Source organism: Chenopodium quinoa, unplaced genomic scaffold (assembly GCF_001683475.1).
Source record: "Chenopodium quinoa cultivar QQ74 unplaced genomic scaffold, ASM168347v1, whole genome shotgun sequence".
In the NCBI taxonomy this organism is placed as follows: Eukaryota; Viridiplantae; Streptophyta; class Magnoliopsida; order Caryophyllales; family Amaranthaceae; genus Chenopodium; species Chenopodium quinoa.
Window position 1 is genome coordinate 2,827,742 of NW_018744311.1, and position 19,303 is coordinate 2,847,044.

Below are 19,303 nucleotides of genomic sequence, written 5' to 3' on the forward strand. Positions count from 1 at the left end.
TTCCAAAATTTAATCATTCTTTACCTTATCCATAATGTATACTTCTATTACTTGCACGAGTACTTCGGTTTCCATTAATATATAATTCAATTGTATACCAACACACCATTTTAAATATACTTTAAAGTAGTGATTTAAGGTATGTTTTCTTTAACTTAATTTCAATCCAATTCAATTCAGCTTCAATCTGTTCTGTTTCTAATTTTATTTTCTCATAAAATATTCAATTCAGCTTCAATCAGTTGTTTCAGCTCAGTTCAGTAAATCAGAACAGATCTTAAATTTCAGCTTGTTAATATAATATTTATACAATGGGGTTGTTTGGCAATCGGCGGTTGACTGTTGGTTGTTTGCTTGGCTTGTTTGACTAGCTGGAAGTATTAGCTGTATGTGTTGACTTTTTAAGTTATTGTGTTAAGCTGGTTGTTTTCAAAAGTGTTTGATAAAATTATTAATGATTGTTAGCTGTTTATTAGTGATAAAGTGGGCCAACAAGCCAAAAGCCAATAAAAAAAAGCTACTCTTATTAGCTTTTGGCGGAAAAGCTAGCTTAAAAGCCAACAAAAAAGCCAACTATCAAACATATTTTTTGGCTGTTTGACCAAACTTAAAAGCCAAAAGCCAAAAGTTAGGCAAAAAGCCAATTACCAAACAACCCCAATATGCACCTTATACGTCGGCGTATAAAATAAAACAGAATTCTAAAGCACTTCATTGCACATTTTCACGTATCTACCTCAAGTCCTCATACAAAGCCAAATCAACTACTAAAAACTAAAAAGGCACAATCATAAATATTCATTCCAAAATTATATTCCAATAGTTGATGAGAATACATAATTTCAAATACACCTAATAAACACCGCTAAAAAGCCATCCTCAAACTTTCCATTTGTAATCCTAGTAGAAAACAGCTAGTTAGTTAACACTCTCCCTTAGACAAGACTTTGCACCCACCTCCCAAAACCCCCCTATTTATCCCCCCCCCCCCCCCCCCTTTTATCTCTCTTTAAACTCAAAACTCATTATCCTACACCACCTCAAAATGAGCCAAAACTACGGCCGTCTAATCCCCACCCCATCCGCCCGAATAACCGAACTCGATCCCACCATCACCACCACCCCCACCCCCACCCCAAAACCCCCATCCAAAACTCGAACATGTAAAATCCTACTCCTACTTGCAGGGGCCCTCCTCATCATCGCCACTGCTTGTGGAATCCCAGTGGCGATGAAGTCCATAAGGAGGGCCCCTGCAAGGTCATTCCCAGGCCCCGATACCACTAGGGTAATCCGGCAAGCCTGTGGGATGACCCGGTTCCCAGAACTTTGCCAGTCAACACTGACAAAGTTCCCTGGAGCCGTGTTCGCTAAGGACCCGCTCCAGGTGGCCCACATTTCCGTAAACATGACTTTACAAAAATTTGGGGTGGCACTAGGGGAGTCAACGGAGATAAGGAACTGGGAGATGGACACGTTGACGAGGTCGGCGTACGAGGATTGTTTAGAGCTGTTGGATGATTCCGTTGACCTCCTCGGACGGTCGTTGGTCTATGTCTCTCAAACGACGTCGTCGTCGGTGGAAGTGGAGAGTGGTAGTGATAGTAATGGTGCTAAAGTTCAGGTGAGTTTTAGTACAGTGTTACTAATTATAGTAATAAGATTATATTACTAACAAACAGTATTACTAACGACATTATATTATTCACATTAATGATGGGTCCAATGTTCATGAATCAAGATTATTATTACTACTACATATTAATGTTGTTGAAATACACGTGTAACGGTGAATAAACATTGATCATCGTGTAATTATTATTTAATTTGCATGTCAAAATTCATTATACTTTCAAAATAGATACGAAATACTATATGTTAAAACTTAAAATTATAATGTAATGGTATAACTAGTACTCGCGTATTAATAGAAGTACACGTTTCGATAATCTACTTAAAATTATTACAAACAAAATAAAGTGATAATCTGTAAACAGTATATTTAAAAGCGAAAATGTCATTCAGTAATTTGTTAATAAAAATAATATGGAGTAATTCATTGAAAGGATTCTCTTTTTTGTCTAACATTATATTGGTGAAAAGAAGAAATTTAGTGGAGGTTATGAGTAGCAGCTACAGTTAGTTGATGGAGATAAAATGATGCCATAATTCGTTTGGAATTATCTCACTTGTTTTCACCATCTCTTTATTATGTACCTTCTTATAAAAACTGACCCCAAGTAAAATACAATACATATATATAGAGACAAATAATTCCAAAATTATTGCACTTATAAATTGTTGGAATACAAAATCCAATACTTTTTTATATGACAGTCTTATGGTAAGATACAAAAAATAATACTTTGTTGAATTGATTAAATATAGATGATAAGTAACAAAAATGCACAAAAAGTACTTCAATTCACACCTCTCTTTTCATGAAACCAAGAATGCACTATAATTTAAAGGGGAAATAAAAATGTAAAAGTGACAATTTAAAAATAAGAGTGTGAATAAAACTATAAAAGTGGTGGATCCCATTTCTATTGATGAGTAAATTTAAAATAAACATGAAAAAATAATAATAAATTAATAAATAATAATTTGAGGGAGTGTCATCCTTTTAAATTTTTAACACTTTGTCTACAACTTGAATTGATTAATTTTTGTCATAATAGACATTGTGAGGAACATTTAAATCACTTATTGCTATAGTTTTAATAAGACTAAGTTAGATAAAACTCTTTGTTAATTACAAGATGCTTTTCTCATTGTTTTCGATCTCATGTTGCTATGATTTTCAACAAAAAGCTACATTCTAATTGTATAATTGTACTTTCTTTGTTTCTTTTTAGTTACTATTAACTTTTTAATTTCCCTTTGCCAATACAGTAGCATTCTTAATTCCATACTTATAAAAGTTTTGAGTCATTAATTCTCCCTCCATCCCAGAATACATGAGACGTTGGACTTTTTTCACTATTTATGTTTTAGCTTCAATCATAATTTTTTCATAATAAAAACATATTTTATCATAAAAAATATTGTTAGATAGCTATTAATTAATTAATATATATAAACTTTCATAATGTAATTTTTAAAATAATTTTTATTAATATTTAATTATATATAAATTAAAGTTAAACAAGTGAATCGACATCTATACAATGTTGACTATGTTATGCATTATGGGATTTAGGGGGTAACTCTAGTAATGCCTATTGGTATTACATTGTGATAGATGGTATCATTCATATTACCATCAAAGAACTCAATTGATACTAATAAAACTAGTGAATACCATCACCATTTAACCACAATATAATACCAACGAACATTATTTGTTGCAACTAGTTTTTTTTTTATTTATTTTTTTTTTTTTTTTTTTTGGCAAATAGTAATTCACTAAGCATTATTCAATATTTTGAATAACAGGGAGGGTCCCAGCAAGATGTGGTGACATGGTTAAGTGGGGCCATGACGAATCACGACACGTGTACGGAAGGATTTAACAACGTGGGTGGGACCATCAAGAATCAAATGGTCCAAAGGCTCCAAGATTTATCCGAGCTAGTCAGCAGTAGTCTAGCTATATATGCAGCCAGTCATAATATGGATGACTTTTCAGGCACTCCTATACAAAATCGGAGGTTGTTAGGATTCGAACCCAAAACCTACATAGATAATGATTCCGGATTTCCTAAGTGGATGACAAGGTCTGAACGAGAGCTTTTGGGCACCCCGACCCAAAGTGTACAAGCGGATATAGTTGTGGCTCAAGATGGGTCAGGAACCGTAAAGACTATTACTGAGGCTATCAAAAAAGCACCCGAAAATAGTGCACGTCGCATTGTTATCCTTGTTAAAGCTGGAACGTAAGTTTTCTTGTTCTATATTGGACATAATAACTTTCTTTATATACTCCATATACTTGTATAAATTATTGCTTGATAAGGTTGCACATATTTAAACTCTATATATACATCAATTGACAAGAATTAATAGTGCGTATTGTTATTATTGTTAAGTATTTCCACTAATAAAGATCAATAATATAATTTGTCTTATCTGTCGCTTTTCTAGTTACTAATTAATTTAGAGATTATGAAACAAGATAGTTATATTTAATCACAAAATGATTATTGTATTGGTAAGATTAAGGAACAATAATATAATTAGTGAATGATTGTATTGATGTTCTATTGACAAGATTGAGAAACAAGATCTTTAGTGATTGTCCAATTAGTTTGCACAAATAAGCTTCTTTATCAATAAATTTATAAAAATGTGATTGAGAAATGTCCTCACAAAATATATACAACCTTCACATGATAGAAGTAAAAAGTAGCTAATATAATTAGATTTGACAATTGATGTCAATTTTCATACTGAAGTCGATTAGTCAAATGATCGCATACTTATCATTCTATGAGTAGTTTTAACCCAAAAAAAAAAAAAAAATCATTCTATGAGTAGTTGCTAACTTGCTAATTAATGTAGAAGAAAAAAAGTCACATTCCAAAAATGATAGTAGTATATATACCTTTTGAATGTATATTTAAAATAAATTATTCCAATCAACATATTTATATATGATTTTTTAAAAAAAAAATTTAAAAAAATAAATGCGAATTAAATAGTCATAAGCTTTATAATTTATATATACGAGTATATGGGAGTGAGATATTTGAACCCGTGATTTATTATATATATGTTCTCAGTCTAACACTAGGTTAATACCTCCTTAATTTTTGCAAGAATAAGAAATTGGCTTTAAAAAGGATGTAATAATAAATAAATTAGGAAAACGGCATATAAATAATAAAAAAAAAAAAAAAAATAGGAAAATGACAAATGCTTAGTGTCGGCAGTTTTGCTTTTCTACTGTTTCTTACTTTCTATAAGTAGTGCCAGCTTTTGTTTCATACAAAGTATCTACTTGTACTAATTATGATGTTATAGGCTTGATTTAACAAGAAAAACAAAAAGACTTGCGTTGACCTGGTCCACAATAATATTATTGCGGACCAAAAGTCTATACACACGCAACTGACATTATATTGAACATAGTGACCATTATTTTTAACATAGTAACCTTATTTTTAACATAGTAACCTTTATTAAAACTACTACAACGTTTAATAATATTGTGAACTTGAAATACGACGCTATTACCCTAATTTTAGCATAGTAGCCTTTATTATTCATATTGATCAGTATATAAAATATTTCATTACAAAAATAACCACTTAGGCTTATATATTACCAAAATGATTTTTATTTCAACATAGTGACTTTTTTTATATTTTGGTGACCCTTTTTTGTTAATAAAACAACCATACTTTCTCTAATATTAGTGGTCCACAATAAATTAGTGTGAACCAGGTCCATTTAAGAATTTGTACACACCTTGTGAATAAAAAGTATAGGACATTTAGGTATGAAATACAAGTATATATATGTATTTCCTACATAGATTAAATCAAGTTTATATTGCTTTAGATATGCAGAGGAAAACTTGAAAGTGGGAAGAAAGAAAACAAACTTGTGGTTTTTAGGTGAAGGCAAGGGTCGGACTGTGATTTCTGGCCAAAGGAGTGTGGGTCGTGACCAGATTACCACTTTTCACACTGCTGCATTTGGTAAGTTACTTTTCTAATAATTTACTATATAGTGGTTTGTTTTCAGGGAAAAATAAGGTATTATAGTGAGATTTTACTTCCTTCGATTTAATAATATCGCAACAATTGGACTTTTGCACTATTCATCACTTTTGTTTAACCATATAATATGATTTATACGTTAAGTAAAATATGATCATTTGTGATATTGTTAGATTCGTCTCTTAGAATATTTTCCCAATATCAACTTTATATAATTTTTATTTTTATACAATTATAGATATTTAATATATGAAATGTGCTTTGGGATACCTAATGTCATCCTCGTTAAGCCTTTTTTTTTTTTTTTTTTTTTTTGTCAGGAATGAACTAGTCTTTAATTCTTTATATACATTTTGAAGTATCAAAATTTTCATAACTTTTATTATTAAGAAACAAAGATAAATATTGAAATTATGCAAAAACTAGCTTGAACTAAAAATATTGCAACTATAAAAATTATTTGAAACAAAGATAAAATCTTTTTTTTTGGGAAAATGAACTGGTTCACATTATAATCGTGTAACTAACAAACAATATTTGAACAATTCAATTTCAGCCTTTACGCTAAGACCAACAAATTGTAGTACCCCAAAAAAAAAAGACCGGGTAATGCACTCATGCCTTATTGGGCTTCAAAATTCGATTTCTGTCTTACGTACTTTAATCTTGTGGGCCTTGTTAACCCTTTTTTTGTTTTTTGTTTTTTTTTTGTTTTTTTTTTTTTTTGGAGAAAGTAACCCACTAAAATTTATCCAACAATACAAAATTTACAAAGGACAAAAATTCCTCCACCAATTTCTAATTGGCCCACTCACTTCAAAAGCTAAAAATGACATCTCTCCGACCTTACCACTCCATAGTACGGAGTAAACTTTTCAAATATAAATAAATAAAAAAAATGGACGGAGTAATTTTATTTTTATTTTACAAGAATAATATCAATAATAGGTAATTATACAGTTACACGACATCTACAATAATAATATACGTAGTAGATGAATTATTTTGGTTTTAACCCTTTACCTCTTTCACACTCAATAGTCAATTAATGTTCTCTTATTGTGAATTTTCTTTTGTAGCTGCAACCGGCACTGGCTTTGTAGTTCGGGATATTACATTTGTAAACGAGGCTGGCCCTGGTAACCACCAAGCCGTAGCCCTTCGTGTAGGTGCAGACCATGCTGTGGTCTACCGTTGTGAGATAAAAGGATACCAAGACACACTGTACGTACACTCACAAAGACAATTCTATAGAGAGTGTGACATATATGGGACCGTAGATTTTATTTTTGGTAACGCGGCTGTTGTGTTCCAAAATTGCACCATGTGGGCTCGTAAGCCCATGCCCCAACAAAAGGTCACAATTACAGCCCAAAACCGAAAGGACCCAAATCAGAATACGGGCATGTCGATCCAAGCTTGCCAAGCCCGAGCAACCACGGACCTCGAGGCAGCCAAGTCTAGCTACCCAACATATTTAGGCCGTCCATGGAAAATATTTGCTAGAGTTGTGTACATGGAATCTTACTTGGGTGATCATATTGATCCTAGAGGATGGTTAGAGTGGAATGCAACATCTCCATTAGACAAGTTATACTATGGTGAGTATGGCAATGTCGGGCCACGGGCCGACACGTCACAACGGGTCAAATGGCCCGGTTTGCATGTGAATATGGCTAGAGGAGAGGCAGAGAAATTTACAGTGTCTCAATTTATATTTGGCCAAGATTGGATAACTTCAACAGGTGTTTCATATCAATCAGGATTATCATCTTAATAATGGAATTAGTTTAACAATATGTAATTGTGCAAACCATAGTTGTCGGCTACAATCGACTACAAAAGTATAAGCATTGCATGTTAGAATTTTTGTGTGTAATTGTGTGAAAAAAATGTGTTATATAGTGTGCTAATCTATATGCTTATAGATAAAAAAAAAATGCATATATGATAGGCCTTTAATTAACTCCAAACAAGAAATGGTACATTTGGAGTGGTTTTATATCATTTATTTATCCTTAGCCTCTCATTGTAATTAGTATACATAAGATTCTTTAGCAAATTGTAATCAATAATAAGCTCCTATTGTTTTAACTATTATATCTTGCATGCACCTAAAGATATATAACAACTTGCATGTGTCTAAAAAAATGGCTTATTAGGGCATGTTCTCATAGACTGAACTCAGCTGAACTGAGCTGAACTGAGCTAAACTAAGCTGAATATTTTATAAGAGAAGGAAATTAGGAGCTGAACTGAACCGAATTGAACTGAACTGAAGTGAAAATAAACGTATGAGAACAGGCCCTTAGTCATACTATTAATATATGAGCATACATGCCATAAAAGGGTTTGAAAGGTGTAACCCTAAAAATGAAGGGTGCATGTGAAAACTGAACAACTGTTCCGGAGGGACAGAAGAGATAAACAAACGTACTAAAATAGAATGCAATTATATCTAATTATGTATGCCAGCTTCCCCTAGTTGGAAGAACCACCCTTTATTTTTGTAATTTCCAAATTAGGAATGTCCCATGTTTTTCACCTCTTTATTCTCCACTAACTCTTCTGAATTTTCCAATCATTATTTACCATGCATTTTGGTATGTTACCACTAGCTTTTTTATGTTTATGAGGATAATGACCAGCTAGTTAGCTATTGTATTATGTAAACATAATTTTCCACCCTCTCAAGGATATACCTACGAAGTAGTAATTAATAATCTCTCTTGTGTGGTTCGATAATCAATTGCCCTTTTATGTGTAAATTTGAAACATATGTTATTGGTTTGATAATCAATGGTTCATTCTCTTATCAGTTATTTAATTTAATGTTGTTCATGTATGTTAATTATTTTGTAAGACAGAAACTGTCAATCAGATATGAACAACATTTATAAACGGAATGATCGAGAGTACATTACTCAAATATGTCAAAATTTAAAAAAAGTGGCACTTAAGTATGTGCATATAATGTGGCCACATTCCCAATTCAATGCTAAGATAGAGATAGAGAAGGAATTGGATAAAGGGTGAGTTTGTGATGAGTAGAAATATAATTGGATAGTGAAGCAAGCAATTAGTATATAGTAGTAGGTGTGAAATTGCATATTGATGCTGAGAAGGATATGTAAGCCCACAAGGGGACCATTTGTCTAATACGTTTCCTATTTTTCTATTTTTGGTTCTCTTTAACATGCAAAATATTAATTAGGGTTTTCATCTGTAACAAATTTCAACAATGAATAATTAAAATTGACTACCATGAATCCTTGATCATGAATTTATTACACTTACATTATCAAATTACATACTTATAGCTATTCAAAAGAAATGGCCAACGGTAAAACTAATCTGTTCAATTATGTTTGCTTTGACATAGTAAAAATGTAATTTAATTGCCTCAACTCGATCTCACTGTACAGTCATATACACTATTTTATAATGTCTAAAAAAAAAAAAAATTGTCATTGATCATTTGAAATATTTTATTTTATAACATAAGTGAAATTAAAATTTAAAAGATGGAAAAATAATTTTTTATTTTTTTAATTAAAATTAATTATCGGTAGAGAATAGAGCTGTCAACTCGGGTAAACGGGTCGGGTTTGGGTCGGGTAAGAGTGGGTCGGGTCAATTCAGATTAATTCCATAACCTATGCGAGTCGGATTTGGGTTGGGTCATGCTTGAGTCGGGTCACGTTGGGTCATTTCTTATCGGGTTTGGATCGGGTTTAGGTCAGATTAATAACAGGTCGAGTTACATTTGGGTCGGGTGAACAATAGGTCGGGTTTAATTTGGGTTTTAATTTCATGGGTTAAAACGGGTTAGGGTAATTCTCGGGTTCGAGTCGGGTTCGGTTCAAGTCAATAATTTGCGGGTTAGAATCAGGTCGGGTCATTCTCGGGTTTGAGTCAGGTTCGGTTCAAGTCAATAATTTGCGGATTATAATCAGGTTGGGTCATTTTCAAGTCGGATCATTCTCGGGTTCAAGTCAATAATTTTCGGGTTATAATCAGGTTGGGTCATTTCCAAGTCGGGTCATTCTCGGATTTAAGTCGGGTTATGTTCAAGTCAATAATTTGCAGGTTACAATCAGGTTGGTTCATTTTCAAGTCAGGTCATATTCGGGTTCAACCAAGTATAAATAGTTATCATTTTTATCAAGCTAATTATTTCCTTTGACTATAATATACTCCCTTTGTTTTTAAATACTTGCTCCATTTCTCCATGAGCGGAGTTTTAGGAGAAATTGGAGAAAATAATAAAATATAGAAGTAGTAGGGTACTTGAGAAAATAAAAAATTATAAAAAGCAAAAGTAGTGGAAGAATAGGAGGTAAAAGAGTATTATGTTGGGTCCACTAAGTGTGAGAAATGAATTAAATATTGTAAAAACTTTCCAAAAAAGGAAATGAAGCAAGTATTAAAAATGGTCAGGAAAGGAAAGTGGAACAAGTATTTAAAAATGGAGGGAGCTGAGTATATGGAAATATACTAGGGAATTATAGTCTATAATTTAGGAAGATAATTATCTCCTTTGACCGTACAACAAATATATACTATATTTAACTCTTAAATTTGAGGATGATGCTCCTTTCTTTTACTGGCCTGGACCGATGACTTGGTCTCCCAAGACAAAATGCTTTGATCAACAATAATAAGGTGGTCTAAATTGAATTTAAGGTGATTTGAAATCGGGTCAGGAACAATTTGGGTTGAATTTAGATCGGGTCAGGAACAATTTGGGTTGAATTTGAGTCGGGTTAGTAACAAATCAGGTTGAATTATTGGGTTGGGTAAGTAATAGGTATGGTAACATTCGGGTTCGGGTCAATAACAAGTCGGGTTGAATTAGGGTCAGATCAATAACAAGTCGGGTTGATTTTGGGTCGGGTTTGTAACATGTTGGGTTAAATTCAGGTTGGGTTAGGAACGGGTCGGGTCGAATTCAGGCCAGGTTAGTAATAAGTCGGGTTAAATTCGGGTTTTTACAGGTTAAAACGGGTTTGGTTCAATTTTGGTTCAAGTTGGGTTCGCTGCAAGTTAATTAAATTGGCCGTTATAAACTGGTAAATCGGTGCAACTTGTACAACGGTAAATTGGCAGTTTAAAAGCAAATTGAATGGTTCCACACACCCAACTGGACTCCCGGAGGGTATTAGGGAATTTCGGCAATTTTTTTTTCCGAGCGAAAAAAAATCAAAAAATCTCAAAATTGAAGGCTAATATCCACGCTTTTTGAGAAAATTTTGGAGGTCTCGAGGACCGGTGTAGAAAAGTATTAATATTATAGGGGATATATCACGGGGTCATATAATATCGTTTGGAACTATATATGATCATTATATGTTGTCATAAATGTTCGTAGTAGGCTTGAGTTAATGAAATCCGTGCAAGTTGTAATCCATAATTAAATTGGCCGTTTAAAGGAAAATTAGATGGTTCCACCAACCCAATTAAACTCCTAGAGGGTATTAGGAACCATGGTAAAAATTTCACCAATTTTTATTTCCGGCCGAAAAAAAATCAAAAAATTCAAAAATTGAAGGCTAATATCCACACTTTTTGAGAAATTTTGGAGGTTTCGGGGCCCGGTGTCGAAATTGCTTGAGATTTTTGGAGATACATCTCGGGGTCATATAATGCAATTTGGAACCATATATGATCATTACATGTTGTCAGAAATGTTCGTAGTAGGGATGAGTTAATGAAATTCGTGCAAGTTGTAATCGGTAATTAAATTCGCCGTTTAAAGGAAAATTGGATGGTTCCACCAACCCAATTAAACTCCAAGAGGGTTTTAGGGACCATGGTAAACATTTCGACAATTTTTATTTTCAGGCGAAAAAAAAGTCAAAAAATTCCAAAATTAAAGACTAATATCCACGCATTTTTAGAAAATTTGAAGGTTTCAAGGCCCGAGGTTGAAAAGTCTTGAAATTTTAGGGGATACATCTATGGGTCATATAATGCCATTTGGAACCATAATTGATCATTATACGTTGTCATAAAAGTTCTTGGTAGGCTTGAGTTAATGAAATCGGTGCAAATTGTAAACCGGTAAATTGGTCGTTTAAAGGCAAATTGGGTGGTTCCACCCACCCAATTGGACTCTCGGAGGGTATTAGGGACTATGGTAAACATGTCGGAAATTTTTATTTCTAGGCCAAAAAAGTCAAAAAATTCCAAAATTGAAGGCTAATTATCCACGCTTTTTGAGAAATTTTGGAGGTTTTAGGGCCCTGTGTTGAAAAAGCTTGAGATTTTTAGAGATACATCTCGGGGTCATATAATACTGTTTGGAACCATATATGATCATTACATGTTGTCAGAAATGTTCGTAGTGGGCTTGAGTTAATGAAATCCGTGCAAGTTGTAATCGGTAATGAAATTGACCGTTTAAAGGAAAATTGGATGGTTCCACCAACCCAATTAAACTCCCAGAGGGTATTAGGGACCATGGTAAACATTTCGACAATTTTTATTTTCTGGCGAAAAAAGACAAAAATTTCCAAAATTAAAGACTAATATCCACGCTTTTTTAGAAATTTTGGAGGTTTCAGGGCCCGAGGTAGAAAAGTCTTAAAATTTTAGGGGATACATCTCTAGGTCATATAATGCCATTTGGAACCATATATAATCATTATTTGTTGTCATAAATGTTCGTGATAGGATTGAGTTAATGAAATCGGTGCAAGTTGTAAACCGGTAAATTTGTCGTTTAAATGCAAATTGGATAGTTCCACCCACCCAATGGGACTCTCGAACGGTATTAGGGATTATGGTAAATATTTCGGAAATTTTTATTTCCAGGCGAAAAAAGGTCAAAAATTTTAAAATTAAAGGCTAATATCCACGCTTTTTGAGAAATGTTCGATGTTTCGGGGCCCGATGTAGAAATTTTTTGAAATTTTAGGGAATACATTTCAAGGTCATATAATGTCTTTATGAACCATTTATGATCATTGTTTTTTGTAATAAATGTTCGTGGTGGGCTTAAGTTAAATTAATGAAATCGGTGCACGTTGTAAATCGGTAAAAATGTCGTTTAAAGACAAATTAGATGGTTTCACCCACCCAATTGGATTCCTGGGGGGTATTAGGGACCATGGTAAACATTTCGGCAATTTTTATTTTCGTGCGAATAAAGTAAAAAAAAAATTTCTTAAATTAAAGTCTAATATCCATGCTTTTTTAGAAATTTTAAAGTTTTGGGGCCCGGTGTCGAAAAGAAATGAGATTTTAGTGGATACATCTCGGGGTCATATAATGCCGTTTGGAACCTAAATGATCGTTATACATTGTCATAGGGGTCATATAATGCCGTTTGGAACCTAAATGATCGTTATACATTGTCATAAATGTTCCTGGTAGGCTTGAGTTAATGAAATCGGTGCAAATTGTAAACTGGTAAATTGGCCGTTTAAAGACAAATTGGATGGTTCCACCAACCCAATTAGAATCTCGGAGGGTATTAGGGACCATGGAAAACATTTCGGCAATTTTTATTTTTGGGTGAAAAAAGTAAAAAAAATTCTAAAATTGAAGGCAATATCCACGCTTTTTAAGAAATTTTGGACGTTTCGGGGTCCGGTGTTGAAAAAGCTTCAGATTTTAGGAGATATATCTTGGGCTCATATAATGTCGTTTGGAACCATATATGATCATTATATAAGGCTTGAGTTAATGAAATCGGTGCAAACAATCGGTAAATTGGCCGTTTAAAGGCAAATTGGATGGTTTAACCCACCCAATTGGACTCCCAGAGAGTATTAGGTGACATTTTCGGGTATAAAAAGGTCAAAAAATTCCAAAATTAAAGGCTAGTATCCATGTTTTTTTAGAAATTTTGGAGGTTTCGAGGCCTGGTGTCGAAAAGGCTTGAGATTTTAGGGGATACATCTCAAAGTCATATAATGCCATTTGAAAGCATATATATGATCATTATATGTTGTCATGAATGTTCGTGGTAGGCTTGAATTAATGAAATCGGTGCAAGTTATAAATCGATAAATTGATCGTTTAAAGGCAAATTGGATGGTTCCACCCACCCAATTGGACTCCTGGAGTGTATTAGGGACCATGGTAAACATTTCGGAAATTTTTATTTCTGGGCGAAAATTAGTCAAAAAATTCCAAAAGTGAAGGCTAATATCCACGCTTTTTGAGAAATTTTGGAGGTTTCAAGGCCCGGTGTCGTAAAGGCTTGAGATTTTATGAGATACATCTCGAGGTCATATAATGTCGTTTGGAACCATATATGATCATTATCTGTTGTCATAAATGTTCGTGGCAGCAAGCTTGAGTTAATGAACTCCATGCACGTTGTTAACCGGTAAATTGGTCGTTTAAAGGTAAATTGGATGGTTTTACCCACCCAATTGGACTCACGGGAGGTATAAGGGACCATAGTAAACATTTCGGCACTTTTTATTTCCGTGCAAAAACAGTAAAAAAATTCCAAAATTGAAGGCTAATATGCACGCTTTTTGAGAATTTTTGGAGTCTTTGTGGCCCGGTGTCGAAAAGTCTTGAAATTTTAGGGAATACAATTCGGCGTCATATAATGTCGTTTGGAACCATATATATTCATTATTTGTTGTCATGAATGTTCTTGGTAGGATTGAATTAATGAAATCGGTGTAAGTTGTAAACCAGTAAATTGGTCGTTTAAAGGCAAATTGGATGGTTCCACCCATCCAATTGGACTCTCGAAGGGTATTTGGGACCATGGTAAACGTTTCGACAATTTTTATATCCGGGCGAAAAATAGTTAAAAAATAACAAAATTGAAGGATAATATCCACACTTTTTGAGAAATTTCGAATGTTTCGGGGCCCGGTGTCAAAAAACATTGATATTTTAGGGGTTACATCTCGAGGTCATATAATGCCGTTTGGATCCATATATGATAATTATATGTTGTCATAAATGTTTGTGGTAAGCTTGAGTTAATGAAATCGGTGCAAGTTGTAAACCAGTAAATTGGTCGATTAAAGACAAATTGTATGGTTCTACAGATTCTACCCAACCAATTGGACTCTCGGAGGGTATTAGGGACTATGGTAAACATTTCGGCAATTTTTATTTTCAGATTAAAAAAAATTCAAAAAATTCCAAAATTATAAGCTAATATCAACGCTTTTTGAGAAACTTTTGAGGTTTCGGACTAGAGAAAGGAGACATAAGCAACCATTAGAAAAGATAGTAAATATATAAATCATGTTATGTCTATAATAATGAAGGCAGGATTGGGGTAATGTGAAAAATTTTTCCGTCTTAGCCTTTTGTTCTCCACCATTATAGTGATAAATGACTTCTAAATTAGTAATTTATTTAGGCTTGCTAACCTTTGTGGCAAAGCAGTCAAAAGTTAATTGTTTTTAATAGCAAAATGTGACAAAGATAATGGATAAACATAAACCAAGTAGAATGTTATTTGAAGATTAATATATAATCATAATTAGAATGTATACCAAGTCTCCCTCATGTTTTAATTGGTTTTAATTCTCTTACTTGCATGTCATTTCTATATGCTAATTATTGTTACCAAGAAATTACTTGTAACTAGCTTGCTATATGTGGAGTATGATTTTAGAGCATAAATAGAATTATGTAGACACAAATTATACTTGTGAATTAAAATTGATTGTACCATAAATTTGAACCCAAAACTATGCATTATTATTTTTCAATTTTTTTTTTTTTTTTTTAATTTTGAAGGTTAATGAAACACTATACAAGGTACTTTCGTTCTTCTAAGTGTGACTCGTTGCATAAATAGAGATAGTGTAATTTGTATGCCACGTTACAACATAGGCCATAACACACAAGACTATTAGTTACACAAAGAAAAAGTTCTAAAATCTAAACCCAGGAAAACGCGTTATTTATATGGAGGATAATTAACGTATATAAACAATCTCGTCTGATTATGATTCCACTTTTATGTCTTCATCAAACAAATTAAACATAATTAGTCAAGGAAGAGAGGGTCGGTTGGATAGATGTTGATTCTCACATAATGTGAAAACAAACCAAAGGTGTAAAGAAAGAGGTTAGGTAATTTAACTTAGGTTTATTTTACTCAACCCTACTTTTTCCTATAATAGAAAGACTATAATGCAGAAAATTAATAGGTGAATAACTTTAAATAGACAACATGAACTATATATAACACTATTAAATTATTGTTAAATTACCCTTTTTTTTTAAAAAAAAAACCCTTTTTTTTTTTTTCTTCTTATTACATAATAGCTTCAACCCCCCTCTTAAAACATACATATTCACAAGCAGAAAACATTTATTCTTACAAAAACTTTATTTCCCCTTTTTTATGGTTTCTTGAGAAGTAGAAGTGAGTTAAAGAAGTAAGGTAGAGAAATCAAAAATTAGAAATTAAACTTCCAAATTAGGGTTGATTTGTGTAAATTCAGAAAACAAAAAAGAGTAAGCTTTTAAAACTTTTCTGCTATATTGATCATCTGATCTCTTCAAATGGCTTGTTAATTATTGTAATGTTCATATGATACCCTACACCATTAGTAAAAGACGCGACCTAGCTAATTAGCAACACATTTGTTTCTATTCGTTATTATATATGATCATGTATATACTATATAGTATGCTATTAAATGTGGTTGTTTTGCATCAGTCTGCTTGGAAATTTTTTGGTTATTTTTGACATATTTACTTAACATGGATTTTGCCTTAAACCTTGGAATTTGTGAGTTATTTTTTGTGGTTATTTTTTGACATATTTTTACTTAACATCTCATAAACTTTCTTCATTATATATTAAACCCGTCATATATTAATTTTCTTGAATTTTTTTACATATATACGATATGATCATGTTTCTAACTTGTATGTTTCCCTTTGTTTTGAAGAAGACCAATTCATCATTATCATGGGAAGGGGAAAGATAGAGATGAAGAGAATAGAGAACAGGACTAATAGGCAAGTGACTTATTCGAAGCGGCGACAAGGGCTAATGAAGAAGACCAAAGAACTTGCCATTCTTTGTGATGCTCAAATTGGCCTCATCATCTTTTCTGGAACTGGAAAACTTCATACTTTTCCAGAATCTTCCAACAGGTTAATTAAATATGTGGATTCTTGTACTAGTGTTATTTAGTAGAAATTTAAATTCATTTTTATGATAAAAAGTGAGATAATTCATTTTTATCAGTATGTAGCTAGCTAGGGTTTTCCTCTCATCAATTTTCTGATGTTTTTCATGTGGTTTTGAAATGATTACTTTCCACACTTTTTTTTTTTTTTTAAAAAAAAAAAAAAAATTAACTGCAGATCTATTGACCTCTATCTTTGACCAATTTTATGTTATCTTTTTTTAATGAATTTAATTTTTTAGCTAGATGCAATTTGTACTATACGTTGTCTAACATGCATTAATCAAATTATTCTAATTTGTAAATGACTCATTTTCCTAAATTCAATTTGATGTTGATTTTATTGCTATGAGTTTAATTTGATTTTATAGTGGAACTTACATAAATGCAATCAATTTGTAAATGACTCATTTTCCTAAATGTCTTCTTGACCTCATTGTATATCCATTATCAGCTCTCAGTAACTTGATTCGTACATCCTACAACGAGTTTCTAGATCGAATTTATTAGTCATGTTACAAGGATGACGAATAAAGAGATAGATAGTCCTTCTGCTAAGCAAGATGAATTTTAATTTGTTATGTTTTGCAAGGCATGTCAAGTTCAAAAGCATGTATGCATTTCACAAAATTCAGTTTGTCAGCTACTTTTAATTCATAGAAAAATTCATGTGTATTTATATTAATAACAAAGTTGCATTAATGTTCATGAAATTCATGAAATGGTTATTATAAATCAGTTCATTCAGTTGTGTATATTTGTAAACTTGATATGGACTACATGGCATTAGTATCACGGTCCGAGTGTTTTTTAATTTGTACTGTGTGAGCTAAGAAGATGTTCTAAATATTGACTGTGTGAGCTAATAAAGGTGTTACGTATGTGTGTGAATGACAACAGTCTAGAGCAAACTATACAGAGGTATCTGAATGTTCAAGGCATTCAGCTCCCAGTACATGATAACCGGGTAATTAATTTAAATTACAAGCTCAATAGTTAATATCTTTTCTTTTATTTATCAAAATTGATCATGAATTGCATAGCTAATAAGTCTAATAATGAAGAATAAATGTTGGCAATTACATACCTTGTGCAGGAAGAGCTATATTCGGAGCTGCAGGCGCTAAGGGAAGCGATTCACAACGCTGAGCAAAACATAAGGAACTACTTGGTTGAGGATTTGGGTCCTCTCCCCCTTGAGGTGTTGCAAAAACATGAACACCAGCTTGAATCCTCCTTGAACATAATTCGAGTAAGAAAGGTAATTAATTAATCTCTATCATTTTAGTTTGAGTTGATTATTATTTGGAGTTTTGGATGAACCTTAAGAAAATTCACTGCTGTTAAATAATTTTTTTGAAATTTTTGTTTTAAAAAGGAAAATGTTTTTATTATTTATGAAAAATTTATCAGAAATAATACTGTTTAATTTCTGGTCTTCCAGAACCAGCTCATGCAACAGCAAATGGAAAATCTTCGCAGAAAGGTTATCCAAACTAATAAACAATTATGTTTGTACTGAATTTTTCACTTATTTCTGCTAGAATTAAGTTTCTTAACAAAAAATTCTAAGTACTGGTTTCATTCTTTATGTTATACACATTCTGGATTTAATCTATTGCACTGCAGGAACAACTGTTGCAGACTGAAAATGGAAACATGTATCATTGGGTAAGCAAATCACAGTAAAACCTATACTAGATCGCGTTTATCTTAAGTATAGAAATTAATTTTCACGGAGGATCATTGATTATCATTTTATATATCTATAGTTGATGGGAGGTGGGCAACTTCATGAGCAGCAGCAGCAGCAACTAATGGGGCCGATACCATTTATATATGGAGGAGAAGACCAGCCAAGTAGCAGCACTGTTCTTCAGCTTGCTACTTCATCTTCATCGTCTCATCAGTATTGTCCCTACCGCCTTCAACCCACTCATCCTAACCTTCAAGACTATGGTAAATCTTTCATATTTATAATCTTCATTATATCAGTATCCATATATTCTTTGATAAATTCAACAGTTAAAGATACACAGAGTGTATATATTCTTACTGATTGTTCATGTTTATTTTGCAGAGTGAGTTGTTTCCGAAGCAAGGCTATTAATTCAACAAATGCGTGCTACTAAACATAGATCTTGTTAGTTTACAAATAAAATCTAAAATTTCATTTAATTTCAGAAACTTATCTCTGATAGTCTGATGTATGAATTTTCTGAATGTTGTGTACTCGTGTTAAAACTTTTTATCATTTGATTTATACAGTGGTGTCTTCTCCCTTGATATACTTGCCCCCTCTTTCATGACCTTTTAAAGTAAATAATTCATCTGTTTACAAAAAGACGATAGTCTGTTAAAGAATAAATCACATTAATTAGAATATGAAGTTAGATTTATAACAGTGCAAAACAGGACCTGAGTTAAAAAGTGTAAGCCAGCACTGGCTTGCAGACAACAAAGACCAAGAGAACAGAATTCAGATAACTCGCAAAGAAGCAA

At 32.6% G+C, this 19,303-nt stretch overlaps 2 protein-coding genes across 4 annotated transcripts; both read left to right on the plus strand.

Annotated features, from left to right (window-relative positions):
• The first annotated feature begins 986 nt into the window (after positions 1-986).
• LOC110696123 (probable pectinesterase/pectinesterase inhibitor 61) lies at positions 987-7,766 on the plus strand. Its single transcript, XM_021873409.1, has 4 exons — positions 987-1,624; positions 3,439-3,878; positions 5,506-5,645; positions 6,746-7,766. The coding sequence occupies exons 1-4, from the start codon at positions 1,046-1,048 to the stop codon at positions 7,441-7,443; spliced, it is 1,857 nt and encodes a 618-aa protein (XP_021729101.1). The 5' UTR covers positions 987-1,045; the 3' UTR covers positions 7,444-7,766.
• An 8,049-nt stretch (positions 7,767-15,815) lies between these two features.
• Positions 15,816-19,128, plus strand: LOC110696210 (MADS-box protein FBP24-like). 3 transcript variants are annotated; one of them, XM_021873494.1, is made up of 8 exons: positions 15,816-16,118; positions 16,562-16,766; positions 17,702-17,768; positions 17,898-18,062; positions 18,246-18,287; positions 18,431-18,472; positions 18,574-18,760; positions 18,882-19,128. In XM_021873494.1, the coding sequence occupies exons 2-8, from the start codon at positions 16,579-16,581 to the stop codon at positions 18,884-18,886; spliced, it is 696 nt and encodes a 231-aa protein (XP_021729186.1). In that variant the 5' UTR covers positions 15,816-16,118; positions 16,562-16,578; the 3' UTR covers positions 18,887-19,128. The 3 variants fall into 3 exon arrangements, with proteins under 3 accessions (XP_021729186.1, XP_021729185.1, XP_021729187.1); XM_021873493.1 differs by having other exon boundaries at positions 15,818-16,118; positions 16,559-16,766; XM_021873495.1 differs by lacking the exon at positions 18,246-18,287 and having other exon boundaries at positions 15,820-16,118; positions 16,559-16,766.
• The last annotated feature ends 175 nt before the right edge of the window (positions 19,129-19,303 follow it).

Coding starts and splice junctions, on each gene's coding strand:
- LOC110696210 (XM_021873494.1), top strand. CDS start 16,579: ATGGGAAGGGGAAAGATAGAGATGAAGAGAATAGAGAACAGGACTAAT. Junction 18,288..18,430: donor TGGAAAATCTTCGCAGAAAG/GTTATCCAAACT, acceptor ATTGCACTGCAG/GAACAACTGTTGCAGACTGA. Junction 18,473..18,573: donor ATGGAAACATGTATCATTGG/GTAAGCAAATCA, acceptor ATATATCTATAG/TTGATGGGAGGTGGGCAACT.
- LOC110696123 (XM_021873409.1), top strand. CDS start 1,046: ATGAGCCAAAACTACGGCCGTCTAATCCCCACCCCATCCGCCCGAATA. Junction 1,625..3,438: donor GTAATGGTGCTAAAGTTCAG/GTGAGTTTTAGT, acceptor TTTGAATAACAG/GGAGGGTCCCAGCAAGATGT. Junction 5,646..6,745: donor TTTTCACACTGCTGCATTTG/GTAAGTTACTTT, acceptor TTTCTTTTGTAG/CTGCAACCGGCACTGGCTTT.